A 25,971-nucleotide genomic window follows, 5' to 3' on the forward strand; every position below is an offset into this window, starting at 1 on the left:
GATAGCCAGAGGGAGGAGGCTGCCATTGAGAAGGCTGAGTGTCAGAAGCCAGGGGCACAGTGGGGGCAATTCTCATCTTTCAAGGACAAGGACATTGCCTCTGAACCAGGAATTCTGGGAGCTCTAGAAACTCCGGGGTAGTGAAAAGGAACTCAAGCAAAATGTCTGCTTTTTATCCCACTAATGCCTCTTGAGAAGTGATCTCTCTCTAAAAGTCAAAGTTCCTGCGATGAGGCTTAACATGGCCACTTTGGAAAAAACCTCAGCTCCAGGAATGTAACAACAGAAAATAATTAAGGTCTAATAAGGTCACTGTTCCACCTTAACACCTTTTCAGTTCCAGTTAAAACCTCTACTAATTTGCCAAGAAAAACCAGCCTCACTTGGGCCTTATTATTTGAATCACGTCCTGTCTCTTAATTTAAACGAGAGACTCACATAAGGATTTTTTTTATTTTAAATTACAATGCCGACTTTCTTCCAGTTGATTACGGTATATGACTCTCTGTTGGAAGGCCATTATTTTTTGCTATGATTTACAAAGCATTTAAAGCGAAATCAATGTAATAAATATTGAAGTATTGTAATAGATAATTCCATATATTTAACCGGAGACACAGTGCAGCCTGGTTCGGGCAGCCAGGAGAGGAGCCGGGAGGGGATGGGGTGGGCGAGTGACCTGATGTTCACTCAGAGAGTGACGTCTTCTCTTCTTCTCTCCTGGATTCATTCAGCCAGATTCACCGGGTGCTCCCTTAGTGCCTGCACCCTGGGCTTGGGGCTGCGGGCAGTGTGGGGTGCTCAAGACATGTCCTCTAGGTGCCAGACACCCTTTGGGGGGAAAACCCCCCTGCAATGGAGGGACCGGTAATGGGGGCCACCAGACCTGTGTAAGGAGCCCTGGGATGGGGAAAGGGCTCAGCCCAGGGAAAGGCCTGCCAGGAAGGGAGGTGCACGTGGGGCACCGCCAGTGGGTTGGCCCCCATGACATACCTCTGGTGCAGGCAATGGGCGCTGTCTGCAGAGCCACTTGAGTGCCTCGGAAGGCTTCATACAGATTTGGTTGACTTGTGATAGAGCATGGATGGTGCATGCACACACACACACACACACACACACACACACATGTTTAGCAGATCTCAGAGGAGGAAGATATATCGTCCTTTGCCTTCCCACCCCAAGCCTGAACCCAAGCCCCAAGTCCCTAGCTCTGAACATTTTCCACCATAAATCCCAGGAGGGGACACACGGGGGAAGGGAGCAAGGAGAGGAGATTTACAGCAAACTTGCTTCCTGACACCTCTTTGGCCCATCCCATAAAATAATGATTTCGCCGGATAAATCACTCAGAGTCGCGGGGGGTCTTACCCTTGTCCTTGTGGGGTCTTTGGTGGAAGTCAGCAGGACATGGTCAAAGGATTCCACTTCGCTGGGTTCTCGGTGACAACATCAATCCTGGACAGCATGAGGCAGGTGGTGCCTAAGGTCTAATCCCAGGAATATGGGGGTGGTGGGGTGGAGAACGGGGTGATGGTAGAGAGCATTAAGCTATCATTCCCCCAGAGAGAGCATGAAATAAGGGATTCAGCATGGGCTTTGAGCAAATCCCACCTCAAATTCCTAGCTCTGTGACTTTGGGCATGTTACTTAACCTCTCTGGGCCTTGGTTTACCTCTCTGTAAAGGCAGGACATAGAATGTCCACCAAACAGTGTATGTATGAAGATTTATTGAGAATAATGTAGCCAAAGTGCCTGGCATAAAGTAGGTATTCAGAAATCAGTTTGACTCAGGGGGACCCAGGTGGCACAGGTTTGAGGGAGTATGTGTGGGGGGCTGGAGGCTGGAGGGGGCATGCTCTGGCCTGAGGACCAGGAGTTCACTCGCAGGGCAGCTGTCAGCAGCTCAGGGGATGGATGAGTGAAAGTGTAAGAGGTGGGAGGCGAAGGTGCTGGGGAGGGAACCATCTTCAAATAAAAATGAGAGGAGCATGGCGGTGGAAAAAACGGGGCTGTTTAATCCATGCTCTATCACAAGAAGGCCCACCCAAGATATCTCTGCCCTGAGACCCATCCTTCCTGCCTCACTCCCTCCAGTCCTGTGTCTCTGTCCTGTTTCCTGAAGTTTCCCTCAGCACAGAGGCTCATCAGTATTCCTGATCCTTGGGAAGGCCAGAGAGCAGCAGACATATCCCCTTCCCCCGCCCCAAATACTGGACTCCTGGCCCCTCCCAGCCTTCCCAGCTTCCACAGAGGATGGGGACCCCAGGCAACCTGCTCCCAGTGTGATGTCTGGGCAGATAAGTGCCCAAAGCTGGCAGGCCTATTAGAGGGCCTTTGTGGGGGAGGGGGTTGGGGAGAAGAAGGAGATTTTCCATTCTCTGAGCAACTGGATTACACTGTCAGGGGATCAGGGAAGAACTCTTCACAGCCCAGCCTCTGCCCTGGCTTTCAGCCTCCCGAGTTCTCAGTAGGGATCTTAGTGAGCCTCGCCTTGCCTGCTTTTGTGTGTGTGATCTGAGTCAGCCTTGTGGGCAAGACAAAGTCTCCTCTCCCTCTATCCCCAAAGCTGTGACACCAAAGAGGGACTCAAAAGGGACAGCATGCCACCACCTCCACTAACCTCACTTTCCACCGAGACCTCAGGTCTGAAGATGGATCCAGAAGGTGTAGTAGTTCAGAGAGGTGAAGTGACTTGCTCTGAGTCACACAGTAAGGAACAGGCAACCTGGTTAGTTTCCTGACTGTGGTTGGAACATGTTCTCTGCAGAGCGAGCCAGGTCTATGCCAGGGACAGGGATGAGCCCAAAACTCTACAATGCTCCCTTAGTGGAAAATTTGCTGGTGAACTTTCCTCAGCCCCAATGTGAGCTTCAGAGAGAGGGGGCCCATCCAGTCTCTCCGGCTGCAGGGGACCAGACCACAACAGATGGGGAGGTGGGAAGGAAATCAGATTTGAAGACTTTAAAGTCTTAAGATCTAGTCCCAGCCTTACTGCCTTCCTTGCTGTGTGACCTTGGGCAAACCACCTCCCCTCTCTGAGTGCAGTTTGTCTTCTCGGCAAAACGAAGATAACATCTCTTTCGGAATTGTTTTGAAAATGCTGGAAGGGCCTTAAGCATAGCACCTTACATACTAGCTGTTTAAAATCCTGGTGGAGGCAGAATGAGAGGTGGTTTCATTTCCTTTACCCAGAGCTGTGCCCATTCCCCAGAACGAGAGTCTCCACTACACATTCAAGCAGCTGGTTCGTCCCACTGGGAGGGCAAATCCATCATGTTCCCAAACTATTGGCCTCCCCCGCCTGGTGTAAGGTTATTGTGGGGTCATGCCCCCACACCTTGTGTCCACTTTCTAGAAAGAGGCCCAGAAGCCCCCACCCCAGCCCCGTGTGGCCCCTAGGAGCCTTTGGCTGACAAAGTGGTCATCTGAGACCTTCCTAATGGCCTGTGTTCCTTTCAGTCAGAAAATTCTATGATCCTGTGACCCCGTAGAGCCCTGCCTGCTAATGGTTTTATGATCTTCCAGAGGAATCCTCTCTTTGCCCTCCTTAACCCCCAATCCTTTTTCAGTAGGTCCTAGTCAAAATAAACAACGTTTATGACCAGAGAAGGATTCAAGGTCCGCATTGCAAACAGATGCAGAGCCCTTTGAAGGTGCCTGGAGAATCCATCACGTCCTGGGTGTGATGCTCCCCAGGCCCAAGGGGAATGGGCCCTGGGAAGGGGCGGCAGGCCTGGGAAGCTGGGCTCTGGGTCTAGATTTAGACTCTGAGGATCCTGTACTGTGCCTGGGGCTCCCTCCCCAGCTCCGAGCCAGCCCCCCCTGCAGGGAAGTGAGGGGAGAGGCCGAAGGGCACTGGGCACAGCCCAGCGATCAGCAAACGTTTCTGTCACTTTTCTGTCGTATGTGCCTGGCATGTCATCAGGGGAGAAGGCGACAAAGTGAAAGAGTGGGGGTGGAGGGGAGGGAGGACAAAGAGGCAAATGAAGAAACAGTGAGCATGAGTGGATGAGAGGGTTAGAGCCGAGAAACCCGGAGGTCTCAGGTCTTATCACTACCTCCACTGCCCTCTTGGGATGGTGGCTTAAAGGTAGCTACCTTAGGACAACTTTTCTTTTTCCTTTTTTATATGTCTAAAGGTATCTTTTTAAAAATTTATTGATTAAGGTATCACATAATTGTCCTCATTTCCTCCCCCCCCCCATTCCCATCCCAAACCCCTCCCCACGTATGCCCCCACCCCCCTGTTGTCCGTGACCACTGGTTAGGCTTATGCATATAAGGACAACTTTTCTTAAAGAAAACTAGTCCAACTGCCCTCAGGAGAAAATCAGCAGCCAAGCTAGAGAGAGCGTGAAAGGGAGAACCAGACTCTGTTCTGTGTTTCCCTGGGAGGCCCTGAGCCGCACCCTTAGTGAGTGAGAAGTGGAGAGCCTCCATCCAGAATGTACTCTCCTCCTCCCCGCCACCCCACGTGAAGGGCAGAGCCCCTCCCCCACACTCTCTTTGGGGCATCCTCAGTGTGAGAAAGGGGCCCACGTTGTTTCAGCTCTGCCTTCCTCTTGCCAAGCGGGTACCCTAGCTCACCTGGGCTCAGCCTCCTCCGGCAGGTGCAGCTGAGAGCAGATGTGTTTTCAAGTAGGACTGGCTCGGCCTGGGGAACGGTTGTTGGAGAATATTAACACAGAATTCCCAGAAGCCAAGTCTGGGAGCAGCTTTCTAGGACACGTAGCTCAAGGCTTTTGTCAGCCACCATGCCAGCCCCTAGAATTGGGGCACGGGCCTGGGGGCCGGCATTCTCTGTCTCAGGGCTGGGGGAGGGAGGAACCCCCCCAGGGGCCTGTGCCTTATCATTTACCCAACTAAAAATACCGTGCTGCCCGCAGACTGGGTGAGGAGCTAGCCAGGAAATATGTGCAGGTAGCAAGGTTTCTATCACATTGATCAGGTACCAGCTTAGAGCATTTGCATATATGGCATTATAATGGATGTTCGATGAGTGGGAGTCAGGGAGCTGGAAGACTGGAACAAAGATGGAAGGGAACAGAGATAGCTGGGAATGCAGGCACGAGTTTTTCCAGAACAAATAATAAGTTTGTTCAAAAAGTATCCTCTTCCTAAATTAAAAGAATAACTTCAATGACTTTTTATGATCTCATGAGTGAATTTAGAACTTTCAACAGCGTGCCCTGGTGCCCAGCACAATGCTTTATATATAAAAGGTCCTCCATGACATACAGTTTAAGGGCTAGAAGGGCCTTGGGAACATTTAGGCCAGTAGGTTTCAATGTTGGTTGAATATGTATAGAATCTCCTGGGGAGCTTTTATTTTTAAAATAATAATAATAATAATAATAATAATAATAATAAAATGCTGGGCACCCACCTCCAGAGAGTCTGATCTAGTTGGTCTGGGGAGGAGCCAGGTGCCTTGCTTTTTAAAAGCTCCCCAGATGACCTTACTGAGCAGCCAGGGTTGAGAACCACCAGTCCGGGCCAGTACTTCACTTTCCAGAGGTAGAAATTGAGGTTGAGAGAGCAGTTTATCTAGGCTGACTGGCAGCAGAACCAGGACCAGAGATGGTACCCTGACTCACTTGTTAAATGAGCTAAAAAAAAAAAAAAAAAAAAAAAATTTGATCCTTTTTTGGAGGCATCTTTATCTGCAGAGACCAGCTACCCAAACCCCTCCTCCCACCCCCACCCCCACCCCCGTTTTCATATTGTTTTCCTCAGAGGCCAGGCAGGCTGGCGGCATCTTGACCCTGCTCCTCCTGGCCTCCCATCCTGAGTGCCTGGGGACTCATAGAGGGCAAACACCCAGTTCAGATATTGTCCGACAGCCCTGGGACCTCCGAGAGTAATGGGGCAGCTGCTGCGCCTTGGCCCGTGGGCGTCAGCGGATGCCCCAGAGCAGGGGTGCAGGAGTGTGTGCGTGCAGAAGTGCACATGCACCTAGTCGCACACAGACGTAGGAGCCTGTGCAGACAATCCTCTTGCATATGGGCACTCTCACATCTGCAGTGAGCACTTACATGTGTGCACATAGATAGCCACATGTGGGATGGTATGCACATTCGTGTCAGCATTACCTATGAGGCAGTTACAGGTTTGTGAGGAATAGGTATAGATGTACCAAAGTTTGTAGAATGCTGATACGTGTGTCTGTAATTATGTACAGGTGCAAATAGTTAAATCAACCTTTACAGAATCCGTACTTTATTTTCACTGATGGAGACATATGTAGGACGATACATACGGGGCTGGCCAGCTGTGCGAATGTGTGTGACTGGCAGTGTGAGTGTGCAGGGTGCAAGTAAATGTGGAGAGAGAAGAGGTTTCTGCTATTCCCATCACATTTCTCCTAAGTAATCATTGGGAAATATATGTGTTGGAAAACTGTATCGTTCATGCTTAACTATATCTCAGCAAATACAAATGAAACATGATTATTGTGCCATCTGAGATGCTGCACATTAACATTGTTTATCATTGATAGAATTAAATAACCCATGCAAGGCCCTGGTAGCATTCCTTACAATTTTATTTAACACTGTTTTGACCAAGCAGGATTTGGCAAATGCCACATAATAATACACTGTAGATTACCGGAACAAACGCATACTTTGTGAGACATCATACACAACACATAAGAAGTGGTAACAGAGGAGTGTTAAAAAAAATTCCAACTGTCCCCATCTTTCTCTGGGCTCAACGCATCCCCCTTCCTTCCCCAAACCTGATTAAAATCCATCCCTTCACACTTCCCTAGGAGGTCCCTGCATTTGTATTTGAGAGATAAATGGAGGGTGAGGATTTGGGGTGGGAGAAGAGATAACATTCTAAGACCTGGTCTCTGGAATGTTTCTACTCCTCCCCAGTCTGTCAGAGGCAGGCCCAAACCCCAGCATGTGTGAAAAGGAGACCAAAGGAAGCATTTTTATAGGTTCTGCAGACCCTGGGGTTGACTGACAAATTTATTCATTCAGAATGAGTAAAAAGTGCGATGAAATTAGTAGTAAATCTTTCACTAAAAGATTCATAGAAACGATTCCCTGCTTCTCTTTTTTTTAAGAGTAAACTATCCTTTCTTGAGCCCAAATGAGGACGGCCTTACACAGTTAGAGGTCTGCCATCTCGTCTTTCAAAATGTGTGCTGGCCAACCACCTCACACGCGGGCTAACTAATGCGCGGCCTGAGAGAAAAGAAAAACTCAGCAGCTGAGAAGCTGGGGTCTTCATCCACAGTGCAGCCTGGGGCATGAGCAGGAAAATGGTAGAACCACAAATGAGGGTCATACCAGCTGAAAATGCTCCCTTTCCAGCCGCTGGGCAGTGAGAGAGGTTGCACTTACTCCCAAAGATTGTGAATAAATGACACGTTGTAGGCCTTTCCAAAACTTGGGAAAGGCTTCTTAATCTCGTAGGAACCAGGGCTGAAACTACACATGGAACCTCAAAACCCAGCTCCCTGGTGTGTGGTTTGTCACCACTAGGCTTCCTTTGGGCATGAAATAGGAGACTCCCTACACCTACCTTCCAGGATTGTCATTTTCTCTCTCTCTCTCTCTCTCTCTCTCTCTCTCTCTCTCTCTCTCTCTCTCTCTCTCTTTATATATTTTATTGATTTCTTTACAGAGAGGAAGAGAGAGGGATAGAGAGCTAGAAATACCGATGAGAGAGGAACATAGACCGGCTGCCTCCTGCACACACACACCCCCCCCCCCTGGGGATGTGCCCGCAACAAAGATACATGCCCTTGACCGGATTCAAACCTGAGACCTTTCAGTCCGCAGGACGACGCTCTATCCATTGAGCCAAACCGGTTTCAGCTGTCATTTTCTCTTAACTTCTCTCCTACCGAGACGTAAAGACCAAAGATGGCCAAGTAGAATTTGAACACTGATTGGATCCACCTCACTCCCCAAGTCCTTTGCTACCTGCAATTTTTATAGGTTCTGCAGCCATCAGAGCTGTTTTTCCAGGCAGCCCCCGGCCCCTCTCCAACAGCAGGGATACCAGCCAGCCTGCACCAAAAAGCATGGCATCATCTTCACACCGCTCCGGTCAGGACGTTGGCTCTCCAGAGCTTGGTGCCATGCACTATCTCCTGCGTGAATATAGAAAAAAAAAATTCCTAATGTTTGGATTAGAAGTAAGAACGGTGACAAGTACCCATCCATGTGCCTCTCCCCACACACACACACACACACACACACACACACACTCCCCCACGCACCCTGTCCTTGCAGATAAATCATGAATCATCTCCGTGGCTGAACATTTTAGCGTTCGGTAATATTCTCAGAGGCCCAAGGTTTTCAGGCAAATCCCAGGTCTGTGCACAAGGACGCTGCATAAATCCCTCCCCTTATGAAAGGCCAGGCCGAGCAGATGGGACCACTCTTAAGTAAACTGCCGAGCCCTCCCTTGTCCATCTCGGGAGGAGCAGCAGGGCGCCAGCCCTAGCAGCCAGGAGAGCAGAAAGCAGCAAAAGCTGCTAATTCCGAGGCTCACGTTCACATCCCCAACTTATCTCTCTAAGGGAGGTGTCCGTTTGACCACACAATCCTCCCTCCTCGGCCCCAAGGGGAAATCAGATCTTGAAATCAGATTGGAGGAGGTCACAGCCGACCAAGTGGTGGCCAGAGTTGGGAAAGCAAATAGAGCACTGGAGAGCCAGCGGGCCTAGGAGGAGGCGAGAGGCCAGAAGGCCACTCAAACCCAGTTTCTTTCTGTGCTAAGTCTGGGAAATAACCTCACAACAGCTCCACTTCCCGATAACCCGTCTCATTAATATTTATTTTTTAAAAGATTTAAAAAATAAAATAAAAAAAGAAAGAAAGGGCAGATAATTAACTCAGTAGAGGTAGAGGCTTCCTCCATTCTGTTCTCTGTCTGCCCCCGCCCCCCTGCCGGCCCCCCTGCAGCCTAGGCCAAATACATACCCTGTGCTATCTATCACCCCAGCCCCTGCTCATCTCCCCAGGTGTGTCAGGAAGACATAAGGCAGGTGGATGGAGAGAGACAGACCCGGCACCCCAGGTGCTCGCAGGGAAATGCACGGACTGTGAAATTACACCAGGACCGGACAACTTAGCACCGTACTGGAACCCTTGGGGTACTGAAATAATTAACTTGCTAATCAGCTACACCTTGCTTTTTTCCTTTCTTTCTGGAAAAAAACCCCCACACAATTGCAAATCTCCTTCCCATCAGGTTCCTCTGTCAGGCGCTTGGAGACAAGTGATGCTCTGGAAGAAACGCACTTTGTGCCTCCATGTAGACTGCAATGCATCAGACCAAGCTGGCCTCCTTCCTCTCCCCCACCCGGGCCTGGGGGCCACACAGGGACAGGATGTTTCTGGAGATGCAGGTTTGGTTTTTTTTATGTCCATGCCACGGATCTTTCCTATCCCCGCTAAGCTTTCTCGCTTTCGGCCCTCTTTAGCCTGTTTGCCGGCGCTAAACAGCCAAGATCCATGTGGAGAAAAGAGGATTGATTAGAATCGTAATAATAATCCCCCATTCGTCCGGCTTTAGCATTCACAAAGTGTTTTCACACATTATCTCTTTCGGTCGGAGGAGTTTGGAACTGGAAGGGATCTCAGCAATATTTAGCCCCATCCCCATGTGTTACACAGGGGGAAACTGAGGCCTAGGAAGGGGAAATGTCTTCTCCCAAGGCCACAGCTAAGGACAGTGTGGCCGGGTCCCCATGGTCTAGAGACTCTATGTCGCCGCGAATTCTCGTAAAAGAGGGGAAAAACATGGTCACCTTTTTGCTCCACAGTGACTATAAAACCAAGAATTTTTTTTTTAAATTAAAAATAGGACATTAGAGTGAATAAAGGTAATTCTTGTAAGAAATTATTTGGCAGGTGGCGGGTTGGGAGTAGGAGATACTAGTCTTAAGTCCTAAATGGAACATGTTAATTAACACTCTTCCCTCGCCTCCCTCTCTCTGTCTCTTTGTCACCTCATCTCCCCCTTGTCTCCGGGTTTAAAAATATGAGCATTATGTAGTTTGAGATCTAAGACTTCATTTGGGCACAGACCCCGAAGGAGAAAGCATACTTTTCTTGGATTCAAATCTGGCCCCTACCCCCCCATCAGGATTCACAGCGTGATGGGCTCATGTGTGCATGTGTGTGTCCGCTCAAAACATTGGATTTAACGGTGAAAAACAGGCATCTTGATCCTTTCACAGATCAGATGATTTGCAAATTAATAGCTTCCCCCACCACCACCCCAAGGCTCCGAGGAGGTGGAAAAAAAAGAAAAGAAAAAGATTTCTGATGGGGAGGGGAAAGGCGGAAAATTATAAAACGGGGATAGGACGTTAAGAGGCACTGTGTTCTGTAGGAAAGTCCTTCCCTGAGGACGGGGAGTGTGTATGTGGACACGGGTCTCTGCATTTCCACAGGGCCGCCTTGCCCCGGCTGCCCGAGCCTGTTGGAAGGTAAGCGGTTCCTTTGTGTGTTCGTTTATTACTAAGCCCAACTCTTTTCCCTCTAAAACTCCTTCTCCCTGTTGAGCTGACCATGCTTCTGGATTTATGAAGAGAGATGTTTTAGCAGAAATCCCCCAGAGCGTCCCATCAGCCCTAAATCCCAGACCCACTCACCCCCTCCCCAAGACCCTATGACACACAGCATGCCAACACGGCTTCCTCTTGCCTATGCATTAGCCATCCATTGTGGCAACCTGACATCTCTCACACATAAAACCGTAAGAGAGAAATAAAATATCTGTCTCTTGGCGAAAATAAAGCTTTGCCTCCCTCCTGATGTATAGGATATAAAATAAAGCCTCGGCTCCAATAGTGGCTTTTCCTTATGCCGGAGTTGCCTTTGCACACACAGAGACAATGAAGACGGATGGTTTGGGACAAGGCCCAGCCTCCTGGGGCCGCCTTCACCCTTTTTTATTATTCTCTCCCCCCACCCCTTCCCGCCTTTTTCTTTCTTCTTCACGTTCCTTCCCTTCTGCTTTGGATTTGCCTTTTAGATGCCCTTCTCTTTCCATCCTCCGGAACTTTACTCCTCCTGCTCACTTTCTTTCTAAAGCATGTCAGACAGGGAGAGAGGAGCCAAGTTTCTCACCTTCTCATGCACGCCCGTGTCTCCACACCTCCCCCTTCTCCAGACCCCAACTCTCCCTAGACTGCTAGCCTCTATGACGAATCTTGCTATTCCTGCTCGGGGGATTTGCTTTGGTCAAATATATAAATGTTCCCAAGGGACAATTAAGAATGTGTTTAGTGGGGTGGGGGATTTTTTTTCCCCCTGGGGCGCTGCCCTTTCCCTCTCCTTCCTCTCTCCCTCTAGACTGGCTGGTTTCTGGATCTCAACAATTACTTATTTAGTCTCTGAGGAGGCCAACAGGACAGACCTGCCAACTCCAAGGGGCGAAAGTTAACATCCACCTCCCAAACCCAAGCCTCAAAGCTGCATCACAGGCAGCCCGCAGGCCTTTGGCCCCCCTTCCTGCCAAGTCCAACGTTCTCCTGCCTCTTTTTCCAGCCCTATAAATTGGGGGTGCTGTGGAGGGAGTGAGAGGAGCCCCTCCCCAGGGTCACAGATAGAACTGTCTCCCTAAGTCACACAGTCACAGAAACAGGGTCACCTTCCTGCCCTCCCCCACAGCACATGGCCACCTCTTTTCCCTTCTGGGGGGGGGGGGGGAGGGCCTCACATTTGCCAGGTGTGCATCCCTCTCCACTGTGCTTCCCTGTCTCTCCACTCCTATCTGGGTGGGTTTGTCCCAGAAGACTCTTCCCATCCTTGCCCTGACCCCAGCCCTCCCCAGCCCTCTCTCCATCTACCATTCAAAACCTCCCCCACTCCCAGCCAGGGCTGCAGGGACGCACCTCAGGTGTGGGAAAACAGGGACTGAAAGAAGGGGAACAGGGCTGGGCTGGGGGGAGGGGGGAGCAGTCAGAGAGGGGGAGATTTGGTGCTGCCCGGAGGTAGGAAATGTCCAGCAAAGGGGCAGTGGGTGGCTTTCAGCCTCTGAGATTGATGAAGGGCCTCTGTGTGTGTGTGTGGGGAGGGGGGGCTCCTGGTCACCCCTAATCAGAGATTTTTATTAATGCAAACATGGAGGGGCTGGGGAAGCAGCACCATCTATTGAACTCTGCCCCCCCCCAAAAAAAAGAGGGGAGGGGGGCTTAGAGCAGCCAAGTCCAAAAAGGATTCAGTCCCATTCCCAAAGGTAGTTGGCTAGCTTTTTTTTTGGGGGGGGGGGGTGTCTCTTTCCACTTGATATCTCTCCAGATCTCGCAGTGACCATCGCCATTAGGTAAGGGGAGAGAGTCAATTAGTGGGAGGATTAATTACTCGGAGGCACGAGCCCCGTTTGTCTTCCTTACGGGGTGTGTGTGTGTTCAGACAGGGGAACACGGGCACGCACCCAAATACACATTGTTGTCACGCCGTCTTAGACGTTTTATTTATTTGTTGGATTCCTGCCCAGAGCCGCTCGCACGCTTTTCCACGGGCGCCGAGTCGAGTCTCCCATCCAGCACACCGCCTCCCCTGCTCCCGCCTCCGAGCGCGCCCGTCACACCCCCGCCGCGTCCCTGTCCCCAAGGCCTGCAGGCTGATGGGCCTGAGCTCCGAGCCTGCCCCGCCGCCGCCTTATTTTTATTTTATTTTTATTTTTTTGGTGGTTGTTGTTGAATGTCTTTCCCCTTTCTTTCCCTCTACTCTTCCATGGATTTCCCCCAGCTCGTCTTTTATCATCGGGGCTCACTCTTCCACACTCCGCTCTTTCCTCTGGTTTTCCCCCCTCCTCTCCCCTCGCTCCCCCCTCCCCTGCCTTCCCCGGCCCCCTCCCTTCGGAGGCCCCGCAGCACCGACTCGCGGCGGAGATCGCCGCGCTCGCCTGACCCCGCTCCGCTCTCCGCGCCCCGGAGCCGCCAGCCTGGTGGGAAGCCGGTGGTTTCCCGGCCGAGCGCTCACCGTGACACCCGCCGGATGCCCCCCTTTCCTGGCCTCTGGATACACCCCACCCCCACCCCCGTCTCCTCCCCCGAGCCTTCGCTTGGGAAAACCTGGCCGAGGCCAAGCACGTAGTGGGGCGAGGTGACAAGCCCCCCCCCGAACTTCTCTCCTTCCGTCACGTCCGACGGACGGGTCCCCGAGCAAACCGTCTCACTTGGGGTTCTTCCTGGGGGGATGGAGGGGAAACAAGGAGATAACGCCGACCCCCGCTCGCAAGGCGTGGGCCAGGGCACCTCGGGCTGCACACAATAGGTCGTTTCCAGGAGAGCCGGGTGGAGTAAGAGGAAGGCAGCCCGAGGCGGGAGCGGCTGAGAGAGGAGGGGGCAGGGATGGGAAGGTTCGGGCCAGTTTCCTGCGTGGCCTCCGGGCGTCCTCGCCGGGTCCGTGCGGTTGGCGTGGTCCCTGGGACGGGCAGCGTCCAGGGCTCCCTCCTCCTCCTCTTCCTGGCCCCGCGGCCTCTCCGCCCCGTGCCAGGGGTCGTGGCTGGATAGGAGCGCTGAGGGCGAGGAGGGACAGGCGCCGACGGTGGCCGCTCTTGGGAGATCAACAGCGGAGCAGACTCGGGTCCTGGGCCTCAGGAGCCACTCGGGGACGTGGGGGTGGGAGGCGACGTGGGTTCGGAACCAAGAAGGCAGCGGTGAGAAAGGGGCGTAGGGTAGGGCTTGTTCAGACCACTTCTCCCTCCTGTTTGTCCCCACAAACTGCAGAGCGGCCCGGGGAGGGCTGGCAGAACCCAGACAGTCCCCGTTCCCCGGCTGGATCCCTCCTCTGGGGCTGACCCTCCGGGCGCTTTGCTCGGGAGAAAAGCCCTTCCTGTGGAAACCGGCTTCTGGGCCTTCCCCGAGTGTGTGGGGCGAGGTGGGAGCACCCTGGGGCGCCCAGTCCAGAGTTTAGGGGACCCGGGGAGGTGCGGGTGTGCGCAGCGGGAAGGTTGTTGCTCTCCGCGGAGCGGCCTTTGGTTTAAAAGCAGAGAGAGCTGAGCTGAGCGGCTTCCGAGAACTAAAGCTCGCTCAGTCTCCTCTCCGTGTCTCTGTGCCCAATTACATTTTAAAATAAAAACCCAGTGGAAACGAAGAAAACATCAATCTGGTGTGCTGTCCCCCTGGAGGCGTTAAATCTGGACTTTCCACCTAGAATCCAGGGCCAGGAGGCGCGCCCTGACCTCCCCGTAGACGCTTGGGTTGGTTCCCGGGGCCCTGTTTACTAGCCATCTGGACACGGACAAGCAGAGGCCGCTGTCCCAGAGCCCGCATCCTGGCCTCAGCCTCTGCCACGCTGCCCCTCTCCCCCAGGGAGGGTTCCCTGAACCCCCAGATGGGTGCAGCCACCTCCTCCTGCCCACCCGGACGGAAGCGGCGTCGGGTGTGGGGTTCAGGAGGGGCCCGCAGCCGGGTCCAGCTGTCACCTCACAGGTCCCCCGCCGACCGCCCTCCCCAACCCCCCGTGGCCCGTCTGCTTTGCATAAGAAGAAGCCCAGCTGGGGTGGGGGCGGTGGCGAGCCGCTGGGACCGGGTCCGCTATAGATCCCAGAAAGGGGCGGTTGGGTCCTGGGCGCTGGCGGCGAGAACCCGGACAGCTGGGGGAGGGAGGAGCACGGGGGCCGCGGGGCTGCACCGGCCCCTCCCCGCGACCGACCTGGCGCGGCGGGCCCCGCGGGAGGCGGCGAGGATCTCGCGTATCTCTAGCGTCTCCTGGGTCCTGGAGGCCCGGGTGCGGGCGGACTTGTTCCTCCTGAAGTGTGGGTCCGCAGGGGGAGCACACAGCCGCGTCCGAGCCTCCGGAGCCCGCGGGCTGGGCTGGAAAACGGCCTCCCATCCCCGGCTAGCCCCAGAGATAACCAACTCCAGCACCGCCCTCCCCGCAGTGAGGAGCCCGAACCCAGGGGTGTGTGTGTGTGTGTGTGTGTGTGTGTGTGTGTGTGAAGGGGTGCGGCGGAGGCGGTAGGGGCTGCGCACCCAGAGGTCGGGGTGGGCGGAGCGGAGGTGCGCGGCGGGGCCGGTCTTCCCAGGAAAGGTGGCCGGCGCGAGGCGGGGGCGGCCCGCAGGCCCCGGGCTTGAAGGGTGGTGCGGGCGGAGACGTGGAGGCAGACAAGGGGCGCTGGTAGAACTCCAAAATCCCAACCCCACTAAGGCTCAACCCGAATTCGCTGCAGCCGTTTGCCGGTTCGCCCGAAGAGGGTATTCTGTTTGCAAAGGGCTTCGATTCCTTGCCCCCACCCTCCCCAAGCTCAGTGCAGGTGGGGTTCAGGGCTCATTTTCCCCTCGTGAGGCCCGGATCTTGTATAGGGATGGCTGACCCTGCCCCTCCTGTGGGGTAGCAGGGCTAGTCCCCAAATGCCGGCTGGACCGGGCTGATTGCCTGTTTTTTCCTTTCTCCCACGCTAGGGCCAGATACTCTTCCCTAGCACCCCTTCTCCGGAAGAAAAACAAAATAAAACAAACAAACAAACAAAAGGGGGGGAGCAAAACAGCAGGACTGCCTAGCTTTGCCGCCTTCAAATTTCACTTGGGGGGGGGGGGGAAATCCCAGGCACGGCATAGGCACGGTGCCCGAGGAAACGGAATTTGGTGTTTGACTGGTATGGGCCAGGGAGCCAGGCTGACTCTTTGAGGCTAAGGCTTTTGGGACCCCGAAGCGACTCCCATGCCCGCGATAATCCGCCCCCGTGGACAGTGGTCCGGAGTTTATACTCTGCGCGGGAATTGGTGAAGGTTTTGGGGCTGCTCCCTGAGAGCGAACACGGGAGGGGATGCACTGTCGGCGGTTGTCCGGGAAAGTTGAGGCCAGCCCGAGGCCTGGAACAGGGGAGGCTCACCCTGCCCCTGCGCTGCACACCCCAATCCACGGCCGCCTTCCCACCGACACCCCCACCCTACTCCCACCCCCACCCTCACCCGCCCCTGTGGCCCTGCGGTTTCCCGCCTCGCCGCTTGTTTTTATGTGTAAAAGGTGTCTCCGGATCCCAGTTTTCTCACAACAACTCGTCCAGATTGCAACTCTTCACCCAAGGCGTTTCCCCACCCACTCCCGTCCCCTCCCGGGCGCCGCGCCTCCGGCCTCCCCCGCCCCCGTCAGGAAACCGCCGGAATCAACTTGACAAGACGGCGCCGCGGGAAACAGACACCTAGATCTCCCCGCGGCCGGGACCCGGTGGACTTTGGATGGATGGGGGCGGGGGGGAGGGGCGCAGCAGGAGGAAGGACCGGAGGAGGGAATTTCTGCCGCCAACGGCCCTCCCTTCACCACTCCCCCCAAAGACGCGCCCTGGGTTCGGGCCAAACTTCTAGGCCAAGATTGCAAGAAAAAAAAAGGGGGGGGGGAAGAAAGCCAGCACTCAATGAATTAACCTAGAGCCGCCGGGGCTCTCAGACCCAGTTGCACTCCTGTCTTCAGCCAGGTTTGATCTTGGAATACGTCCTCCCCTCCAGCAGAACTGTTCCCGCCAGCCCTACTCCCGCGTTCCCACCGAAACCGGGGCCTTACCGGAGCCGGAGGGGGCCGGGGGCACCTTGCAGAGCGCCGGGGCCGCCGCCGCGGCCGCCGCTGATGCTGTAGACGCGGTCTCCCCCGCACTCGCCCCGGCCTGGGGATGCAGGATGGTTTACGGAGGGACCGCGGGCCGCTGATTGGTCGCGGGCCGCGGTGACGTCGGCGGGCGCTGCATTAAGGCGAGGGGGCTTCTAGAGCTCCGCCGACAGCCGGGAGCAGTGGCCGAGCCGCCGGAGCTGGGGAGAGACGCGCCGGGGACAGAGGGACGCTTGTCCAGGGAGAGCCAGCAAGCAACGACACCGCGGCCCGGGGCGGCGACAGCGGCGGCCGGTGCCGAGCTGCTCCGGCCGCGCAGAACTGTCGCCGCTGCGCCAGGACGTTTTTTAAAAAGCGCTCTAAGCTACTCCCCCTCTTTCCGACTCCTCCCGCTGCAAAAGAGGAAAAAAAAGGAAAGAAAGGGGAAAAAAAGAAAGGAAAGAAAGAGGCTAGCAAGGAAACCACGACGAAAAAAAGAGGGGACAAGAAAAAGAAAAAGTCGAGCGACTGCGGGGTTGGACGCCTGCAGCCGGAGCGCGGGCCAGCGATGCGGGGCTGCGCGCCCAGGCGGCCGCGAATTGTGACCGGAGCCGCCATGCCCCGCCGGGCGCGGTGAGGAGCCGGCCCGAATCGCCTCCCAACGGAGTCCCGGCGCTGGGAGGGCGGTCGGTCCCGAGGACGCGGAGGCCGCCAGGCAGGCCCCGGGCCGAGGTGACGGGGCTGGGGCGGTGGGAAGCTAGCGAGCGAGTGCGCCCGGCTGCATCCTCCCTTTCTCGATTGACACAAACACTTCTCCAAAAGAGGAGAAGCCCAAGCAACAGCAGTCAACTACGGGATCTTCCTCCGGCCCTCCCCTCCTCTGTGCCTCCTCCTCCTCCCTCGGTCTGCCCCCGCCCCTTCCCCCCCGGCCCACCCTGGGCGCCCAGCACGTCCCGACCCCGCTGTGCGATGCCTGCAGCTTAGGATCCAAAGCTTCTCTTACTCATTTTGTTCTTTTTCTTTTATATAAAAAAGAGGAGGGGACATCCCGGTGGCGGCGGGCAGCCGGGCACACGTTACCACCCGCCCTCAGACTCCCGACAAAAGCAGATGCACTTTGACTTCTGACAGCTCTACCTCAAGCCCGTGAGAACTCGGCGGCGCTCGCTTTCCCTGCAAAATAGCTCGTCGTCGCGTCGTCGTCCTCTTCTTTCTTCACCGTCCCCCGTTTTATTTATTTAATTCCGTTACCCTCGCCGCCTCGGTGACCTTCACTCCTCGGCGAGTTCCGGGCAGAAGAGTCGCTTTCGCACCCGCCGCCGCCGGAGACTTCTTTCCTCGCCCCGGGAGCTGTGGTGGCGCTGCTGAGCCCCGGGGCCTTGGGACACCTAGGCTGGCGCCCCCGTTTGCCCCGTTTTCCCCTCTTTTGATTTCCTGGTGCGGATTTTGGCTTGCACCCCGCCGCCGAGTGTGTCTCCTCTTTTTGGAAGGGTTGGGGAGCTCGTTTCGGTCGTCTTCGGGGAGTCCACCCCTCTCTGCTCTACCTGCTCCTCTCCCTCTGGGCCTCGCCCGACTAAACCAAAGACCATGGTGCACTGTGCCGGCTGCAAAAGGCCCATCCTGGACCGCTTCCTCTTGAACGTGCTGGACAGGGCCTGGCACGTCAAGTGCGTCCAATGCTGCGAATGTAAATGCAACCTGACGGAGAAGTGCTTCTCCCGGGAAGGCAAGCTCTACTGCAAGAACGACTTCTTCCGGTGAGTCCTTCCCTCGCCGGCCCCTGCCGCCCCCTTCTTCCCCAGGGCCCTCCGAGGGGCCAGCCACGGGTCAGAGGTCAGCGTGGGTGCGTTAGGGGCTGCCTTCCGAGAGGGCAGCCACGTCCCGCAGACGCCCGCCTCTTGGCCAGCTGGCGCGCTGGGCTCCCAGGACGCGCGTCCCTGCTTGCATCCTGGAAACGGTGGGTCTCGGCTTTCGCTGCACGTGCCTAGGGAAAAAAGGGTCCGAGCCCGCTGGGGCCCAGAAGCCCCTCCAAAGCTCGGAGGAAGGCAGCGCGGCCTCGGGCGTTGTAGCCCTGGCTGCTCTCTTTCCCCGTGGTGCGCGGAGCTCCCCAGCAGCTGCATCCTCCGGGCCTCCTGATTGCTTGCCCTCCAGGCTGAGTTTTGAAGCCCCGTTTAGCTCTCCGCCGCCCGCCGAGGCTTGAGGTCTCCAAGAGGTCTTGGCGGGAACCGCGGGGCTTTTTGCATGGGGTGCCACAGCCTAGGCAGCGGCAGGAAATCGCCCCTATCCTACACATTCCCGGCGTTCCCTAAACCCCTACCGGTCCCCTCCGAGCACTGGCCTAGACAAACTGCCTCCCCGTCGCGGTGAAATGCCCAGAGGCTGCAGCCTCCATGGAGATGTTTTCCCCGGCTAACCCCGCCGCCTGGGGACGGCGGGAGGTTTGGCCTCCGCCCTACGCGGACTTTGGCTCTGGGGCGGGGAAGCCACTCTGAGCTCTTCTCCCCAGCACTGCCCATCACCCCGCCACCTCCTTGCGGAAACCTCTCGGGGAAAATCCTCGAATTCTCCTGACACCCCATCATCCATTTAGCATTTTAATTGTATTCTCTTCAATTCACTATTTCGGCCACCAAACCCACACAAACACACAGGTCAACAGCGAACCGGAGCAAACGCGATCAGTAATTCCCCGCGCGGGTGCTTGAAATCTCCCAGTTTACTGGGCCGGCGAGGTCTCTGTTTTCTTCGGAGTCTGCCCTGACAGATCAAACTGGGGGGTGGCGGGTGGGAGTTCAAAGCCACCAGTCCCCAGTGTCACCCCAGGACGCGGGGCTCTGGTTAAGGGAGGCTGTGGAGCAAAGCGCCGTGCAGGCTGGCATTGCCAGGAGAAGCCCAGGCTGAACCTCTGAGCCTCGGCAGGCCATGCCCGCTTCCCCTAGTACTGGCTGGAACCCAGCCGGGGGAGCTGCGAGCGGTGCCAGGGGGGCCCAGAGGCCCGGCCCTCCCGCAAAGCGCGTCCCGGTGTCTACAGCCAACCTGCCCGTCTTTGGGCTTGAACGTGGCGGCGGTCGTCTGGGCCCTCCCAGGCTGTTGGTTCACCTGCAGCGGGACTGGACCTGCCAAGCCCTCCACCCCCCTCCCCACCCCCGCCAGTGCACGGTCCCTTTGGCCGCGAAGGAGGAGAAAGGGCGCCACCCGGGAGGCGATTAGAAGGCGCTCTGGTTAGAATTGGACTGTTTTCTGAATCTAATCGGAAAATAAGTGCCTCTCCCCCTTCCCGTCTCCGCCGTGCTGCCTTCTCGGGCAGCGCTTTTTTCCTCGGGGACAACATCCGGCGTGAGGCTAGGAGCGAGGGCAGTTTGGGCCCCGCTCGCTCTCACTCAAACCAAATGTATCTCCTTCACTCTCACTCGAACCAAACGTATCTCCTCCCGACTTGTCCCGGGGCCCGCGCTCTCTTCCTGCCTACTTGATCGGCATTCTGCCTTTCTTACTTTTTTTTTTTTTTGCTCGCGCGCTTTCTCTCCCTTTCTTCATTTCCCCCTTCCTTTGTGCCTTCCTCCATTTTCTGCTTATTTATTTCCCCCTGTCTTTCCCCCTGCCTCTGTGTTCTCTGCCCCCTTCCCCGCTTCCCCCTTGCAGGTGTTTCGGTACAAAATGCGCGGGCTGCGCGCAGGGCATCTCCCCTAGCGACCTGGTGCGGAGAGCGCGGAGCAAAGTGTTTCACCTGAACTGCTTCACCTGCATGATGTGTAACAAGCAGCTCTCCACCGGCGAGGAGCTCTACATCATCGACGAGAACAAGTTCGTCTGCAAAGAGGACTACCTGAGCAACAGCAGCGTCGCCAAAGAGAACAGCCTCCACTCGGGTGAGGCCCGGCTCGCCCGCTCCCGGGGGTGGGCAGGTCCCCGGAGAGGGAGACTCTCTCCCTCTCTCTCTCTCTCTCTCTCTCTCTCTCTCTCTCTCTCTCTCTCTCTCTCTCTCTCTCTCTCTCTCTCTCTTTCGGCCAAGGCCACCGCTCACACCTGTCCCTTCCTTCTCTCCAGCCACCACGGGCAGTGACCCCAGCTTGTCTCCGGACTCCCAAGACCCGTCGCAGGACGACGCCAAGGACTCGGAGAGCGCCAACGTCTCGGACAAGGAAGGGGGCAGCAATGAGAACGACGATCAGAACCTGGGCGCCAAGCGGCGGGGGCCGCGCACCACCATCAAAGCCAAGCAGCTGGAGACGCTGAAGGCCGCCTTCGCTGCCACGCCGAAGCCCACGCGCCACATCCGCGAGCAGCTGGCTCAGGAGACGGGCCTCAACATGCGCGTCATTCAGGTCAGGGTCCACCCAGTTCCCCCAGACCCGCTGGACTCCTCCAGGCCAGCTTGCAGGAGCTGAGCAAGTTCTCGGAAGCTGGCCTTGGAGTGAGAAGAAGCCCAAACGCACCACCACACACCCTTACCCCTTTGGGTATTTGAAGCTCTGCCCAATGTTTAGAAGGACTGGAAACCCCTAGGGCCTAGGTCTCCTCCTCTTCCTGGTGATGGTGGTGGCGGAGGAGGGAGGGAACAGGAGGGAGCTCCGCAGGAGGTTGGAGGAAGGGACATTGTGGGACATCCAGTGAGAATTGGGGCGCTTACTTTTTTTCCCTGCACCACCTACCCCTGTTCCGAAGGAGCCCAGAGGTCACTGCATGTGGAACTTAATGGTTCCTCTGACTTCTGCACAAGGAGACCTCCTTCTGCATCCCTAACCCCAACTTTGTGGGTCTCTTGCCCTAGTTAGACAAGTCCCAGAGCAGAGACTCCTCCTCTGGAGAGAGGTGGGGCATCCTGGTTAGAAGATGACACCTCCATCTCCCGGGAGTCAGCCCTCCCTCATGGTCCCAAGTAGGATGGGGAGGGGAGGTGGCCCTCTGGGCAGCTGTGCTAGTGTTGTAAGGATCTGAGACTGCAGGAGCTTCGGGTGGAGTCTCCGGCCCAAGTGCAGTTGTCCCGTTCATGGGCCTGGATGCTCTTCCAGGGAGTGGGTGGGTGCGCCTGGGAGGCTGAGTGTGTGCATGCCTGCAAGCCACCGCCTCTGAGGGAGGCCCTGCAGCGGCTGGGAGGTTGTGCCAAAGTGCACGCACGTGAATGGTCGGCTGCATGTCGGTGTCATTTTGAGTGCGCTGCTGTGGATAAGTATCGTTGGCACTGGAAGATGATGTGTGGGTGTGAAAAGCATATGGTGTCGCTACCCTTGCGAGACTGAGTGTCAACAGGAGGCTCTTTAGTTCTCTGTCTGCTATCATGTGGGGGAGGGAGCTGCCAGGGACCCTGGAGGGAAACTGTGTCTGACACTGCTTGGGGAGGTTGAGTATCTATGTGTGCACAGACACCGACGAGAAGCTGTAGCTATGACACTGTGCCTGTTAGAAACAACTCCAACTGCCTCACGTGGGGCAGGGCAGCTTGCCCAGGTCCTCCAGGCGGGAATCCTGTTCCCCGTTGGCTCAGGGGCCGCCCAGCGCCGCTCTCCTCAGAGGACCCCACCCCCAACACCAACACCGTGCACAACACGCGCATACACACACATACGCGCATACACACACATATGCGCACACGCAGCTAGGCTGCGGAGGGTGAGGGGCCCGCCGGGCGGCGAACCTGAAATGGGGAGTGGGCTTTTGTGGCTTCACCCTGTGGCGTGTGTGTGCTTCAGGTCTGGTTCCAGAACCGCCGCTCCAAGGAACGGAGGATGAAGCAGCTGAGCGCGCTGGGCGCCCGGCGCCACGCCTTCTTCCGCAGCCCGCGCCGAATGCGGCCCCTCGTGGACCGCCTGGAGCCCGGCGAGCTCCTCCCCAACGGGCCCTTCTCCTTCTACGGAGGTGGGTGCGCTGCCCCGGGCAGGGCTCGGCCAGGCCGGGGTTGGCTTCGTTGGAAGCGGGTGGCAGCGCCCCCGGCACTTCTCTCATTCTGCAGATAGGAGGGGAGATGGGGACGGCTGGGAGCTAAATTGGGGGAAGGTAGTAACCCCGAAGGCGGAATCCCTGACCCTGAATGGGGCGGGTGGGCAGTTAGCGAGCGGCTTCAGTACCCACCAGCCGCCTCCTCCCAGCTCCCAGCCTGGAAAGGGAGCCCCCAGCTAGGGCGCCTCCCTGCCCTTGGTCCCACCGCACCCAGCGCCCAGCCCTGACATCCTCCTCCCCGCCGCTCCGCAGATTACCAGAGCGAGTACTACGGGCCCGGAGGCAACTACGACTTCTTCCCGCAAGGCCCCCCGTCCTCGCAGGCTCAGACACCAGTGGACCTACCTTTCGTGCCGTCGTCTGGGCCGTCCGGGACGCCCCTGGGCGGCTTGGAGCACCCGCTGCCCGGCCACCACCCGTCCAGCGAGGCGCAGCGGTTCACCGACATCCTGGCGCACCCCCCTGGGGACTCGCCCAGCCCCGAGCCCAGCCTGCCCGGGCCTCTGCACTCCATGTCGGCCGAGGTCTTCGGGCCAAGCCCGCCCTTCTCATCGCTGTCGGTCAACGGCGGGGCGAGCTATGGGAACCACCTGTCTCACCCTCCCGAAATGAACGAGGCAGCCGTGTGGTAGCGGGGGTCTCCACGGTCCGCGGAGTTCGTGGTTGTACAGAAATGAACTTTTATTTAAGAAAAATAGGGGAAAATCATAAAAATCTAGTCACCTACCACCACCACCACCTTCCTCCAGCCTCGGGGACCATTTTCCGTCTGGGGAAGGCTGGATGGGAAAAGGAAACAGGACAAAAGACAAATCTGCCTGGAGGTGGGACTGGGATCCGCGAGCTGGCTTGCCCGGTGCAGGACTGAGCTTCAGACCTCTCCTCACCTCCCACCTGGACCGGACTCCGTGGACAGACACCGCGGGCAGGCGAGTGAGTCCGGCCGGTGGGCGGGCGGCACAGGAACGACCTCGGAGGCCACAGGGGCGCACAGCTCAGTGGTGACCCAGGAGGGAGGCTGCGCCCTCAGCCGTCCCTGGGTGCCCCCAGGCCAGCCAGGAGGGCGCTGGCTGTGGGAAACCTAATAGTGTTGGTCTCAGTTCAGCAACAGCGACAGCAAACTATGATAGCTTCAGAAACGACGACCTGCTGTGCATCAGGTGGGACTATATATATATACATATATACATATATTTTGTCTCTCTGGGTTTTTTGTTTTTTTTTGTTTTTGCCAAAATTGCAAAATTCTAAATGTAAAGCCCTCAGTATCAACTCTTCTACCTTCACAAAGCTCTACACACCTACACCCACAGACACACTGGATAGGACGGTCTCCAGCCAGACCTCTCAGTAAGATGACTTGAACATCATCTGTGCAAGAAAAGTATTCTACTTTCAGTCACACACACAGACACACACACACAGACACACACACACACAGAGTTTTAAAAAAGACGAGAACTAAAAACAGTCAACTGTTTACGTATAATGTTAAATTCAGGAGTTCAGTGTTTTACTAATACATCCTATTTTGAAACCTCTTGTTCAAAAACAAAACGTTTTGAGCAGTCAACCAAAATTGTTCATTTTCTTTTCCTGTAGATGTTCTGACAGATTTGCAGGGCTCACAGCTCACTGTGCTAGTATGTAAAAAGGTGTTGTTTACACAAGGCAAAAAAGAAAACACGATATTCAGACACTTGCCAAATAGAATAATTATAGCACAAATACTGTAAAGGTGCCTGGCACCACAACCTGAGAAAGTGTTAAAAAAAAAAAAAAGTGTTACAAGGTTTAAGAAAGAAACATCTTTGCTAATTTTTAGTCCTGTTGAACATTCATGGAATTGTTAATATGACTTATATAGACCCACACAGGTTTTATTTTTGTGTCTTTAAAAATAAAAGTCCAAAATATTTAAATTTTATGGTCAAATATGCAGTCAGCAGCTGCTACTTTTTTCTTTATATATTAAATTTCTCATATGTCTTTTATTGTTCTGATAAACCTAAGCTTGTGTGACCTCCAGTGCATATTAGACCATTCACTGTATGAAAGAAAACATGTTGAATAAATTTGTGAGTTTTTAATAAAAATAGAAAATCTGATGTTTAGATAACCGGTGTGTTATTTGATGTTTTCAGATCTGGAAGGGAGGCAGGGTGACCCCTTAGAAGCGAGGCAGGACTGAGTTATCTGTTTTCACCTTGGCTGTGGTTGAACCCCATTCCTAATGCCAGCCAAGCTTTTCTCCATGGCTTCCTGCTGTTATTAACTACAGATTTGCATTCTGTGGATTTAACTGGTACAGTTGAAGAGATACTTGCTGATAAGTTAATACAGAATTTGAAATAGAAATAAAATCCATGGCTCAAAATGAATGACCCTCGTCTGTGATTAGGCATGAGATCACATGTACTCTCTCCCACCCACCCCCAACCCACCATCCCCGCACAAACAAGACTGGACTTGTGAATGTCAGCTGCAAATATAGAGTTAGAGGTGGTCTTTTTCAGTTTCAATTCATTTCCCATAGATAATCCTGTTTTCTAATTTGGTGGTTTGAAAGATAATGTAAAACGAATGTACAGTACAGCTGAAAGTGAAGTACTTTAATCCCTTCCACAGAAATGATATGAAATAGTTGTTTTATAGTATTTGCTACATTTGAAGTTCCCCAGAAGGAAAATTATTTTGCTGGTACAGATACATATTACATTTCTTTGAGAGATGAATAAAAATAACGAATATAGAAATCAAATGTCAACTCGCAGTTTTCCATTAGTTCTGAAAAGTAGTTCAGTCCCTTCCAACCCTTCATTAAGTGTGGAAGGAATTTAAATATTTTTCTACTATGAAATACGTGTGTCTGTGTGTGTGTGTGTGTGTGTGTATGTGTTAATATCAAACCCTATTAGAGTTCCAGGATTTCTTTTCCATATCACCTAGATTTCACACTGGGTTATTTACTTCACCCTTTTTTTTAAAATCAAGGTTTTACATTAAATGGCATGTATTTTCTAGTGTTATTTCCATATTTTGTTAAGACACAACCAACTGCATCCTGACAAGAAGGCTTTAAAATAAGCAATATTTCACTGCACCCATGTGATGGCTTATCGAATGGGGAGGACTATCAGGGAGGAATCTGATGGGGTCCTGTAGAAATCCAAATTTATGAAATACGGGAGAAACTTCTGAAACCCCTAGCCTCTGCACATAGCACATTTCTTTATCTGCTTTGTATGCAATCACTGGATGGGTTTGTTTCTCTCTCCCCACCCCCCCATTTAGCGTTTATTTGTGTTAAATCATAGCCAACTTATTTATTATAGCCACTCCTTTTAAAGACATTCATTTAACTGCACCTCGTTGGGAAGCTGCATTTTCCTATCAAGCCTACTGAATTATTTAGCAGCTTTATTGTGGAATCGGGCGCTTGATAAGAATCGTTTTAGAGTTGGGCGCTCTGAGGCAGCAGCTCAGTCTTTCCGCCTTGGCGCTGTCCCCTGAACCCTAGCG

General features: G+C 54.7%; 1 protein-coding gene across 2 annotated transcripts; it reads left to right on the plus strand.

The window, feature by feature from the left end:
* The first annotated feature begins 16,533 nt into the window (after positions 1-16,533).
* Positions 16,534-24,568, plus strand: LHX1 (LIM homeobox 1). 2 transcript variants are annotated; one of them, XM_045586410.1, is made up of 6 exons: positions 16,534-17,244; positions 17,548-18,269; positions 20,155-20,381; positions 20,560-20,837; positions 22,203-22,368; positions 22,702-24,568. In XM_045586410.1, exons 2-6 carry the CDS (start codon positions 18,100-18,102, stop codon positions 23,079-23,081), a joined length of 1,221 nt encoding a protein of 406 aa, XP_045442366.1. In that variant the 5' UTR covers positions 16,534-17,244; positions 17,548-18,099; the 3' UTR covers positions 23,082-24,568. The 2 variants fall into 2 exon arrangements, with proteins under 2 accessions (XP_045442366.1, XP_036307258.1); XM_036451365.2 differs by having other exon boundaries at positions 16,534-18,269.
* Positions 24,569-25,971: the final 1,403 nt, after the last annotated feature.

The sequence above is a fragment of the Pipistrellus kuhlii genome, unplaced genomic scaffold, assembly GCF_014108245.1.
Source record: "Pipistrellus kuhlii isolate mPipKuh1 unplaced genomic scaffold, mPipKuh1.p scaffold_m20_p_22, whole genome shotgun sequence".
In the NCBI taxonomy this organism is placed as follows: domain Eukaryota; kingdom Metazoa; phylum Chordata; class Mammalia; order Chiroptera; family Vespertilionidae; genus Pipistrellus; species Pipistrellus kuhlii.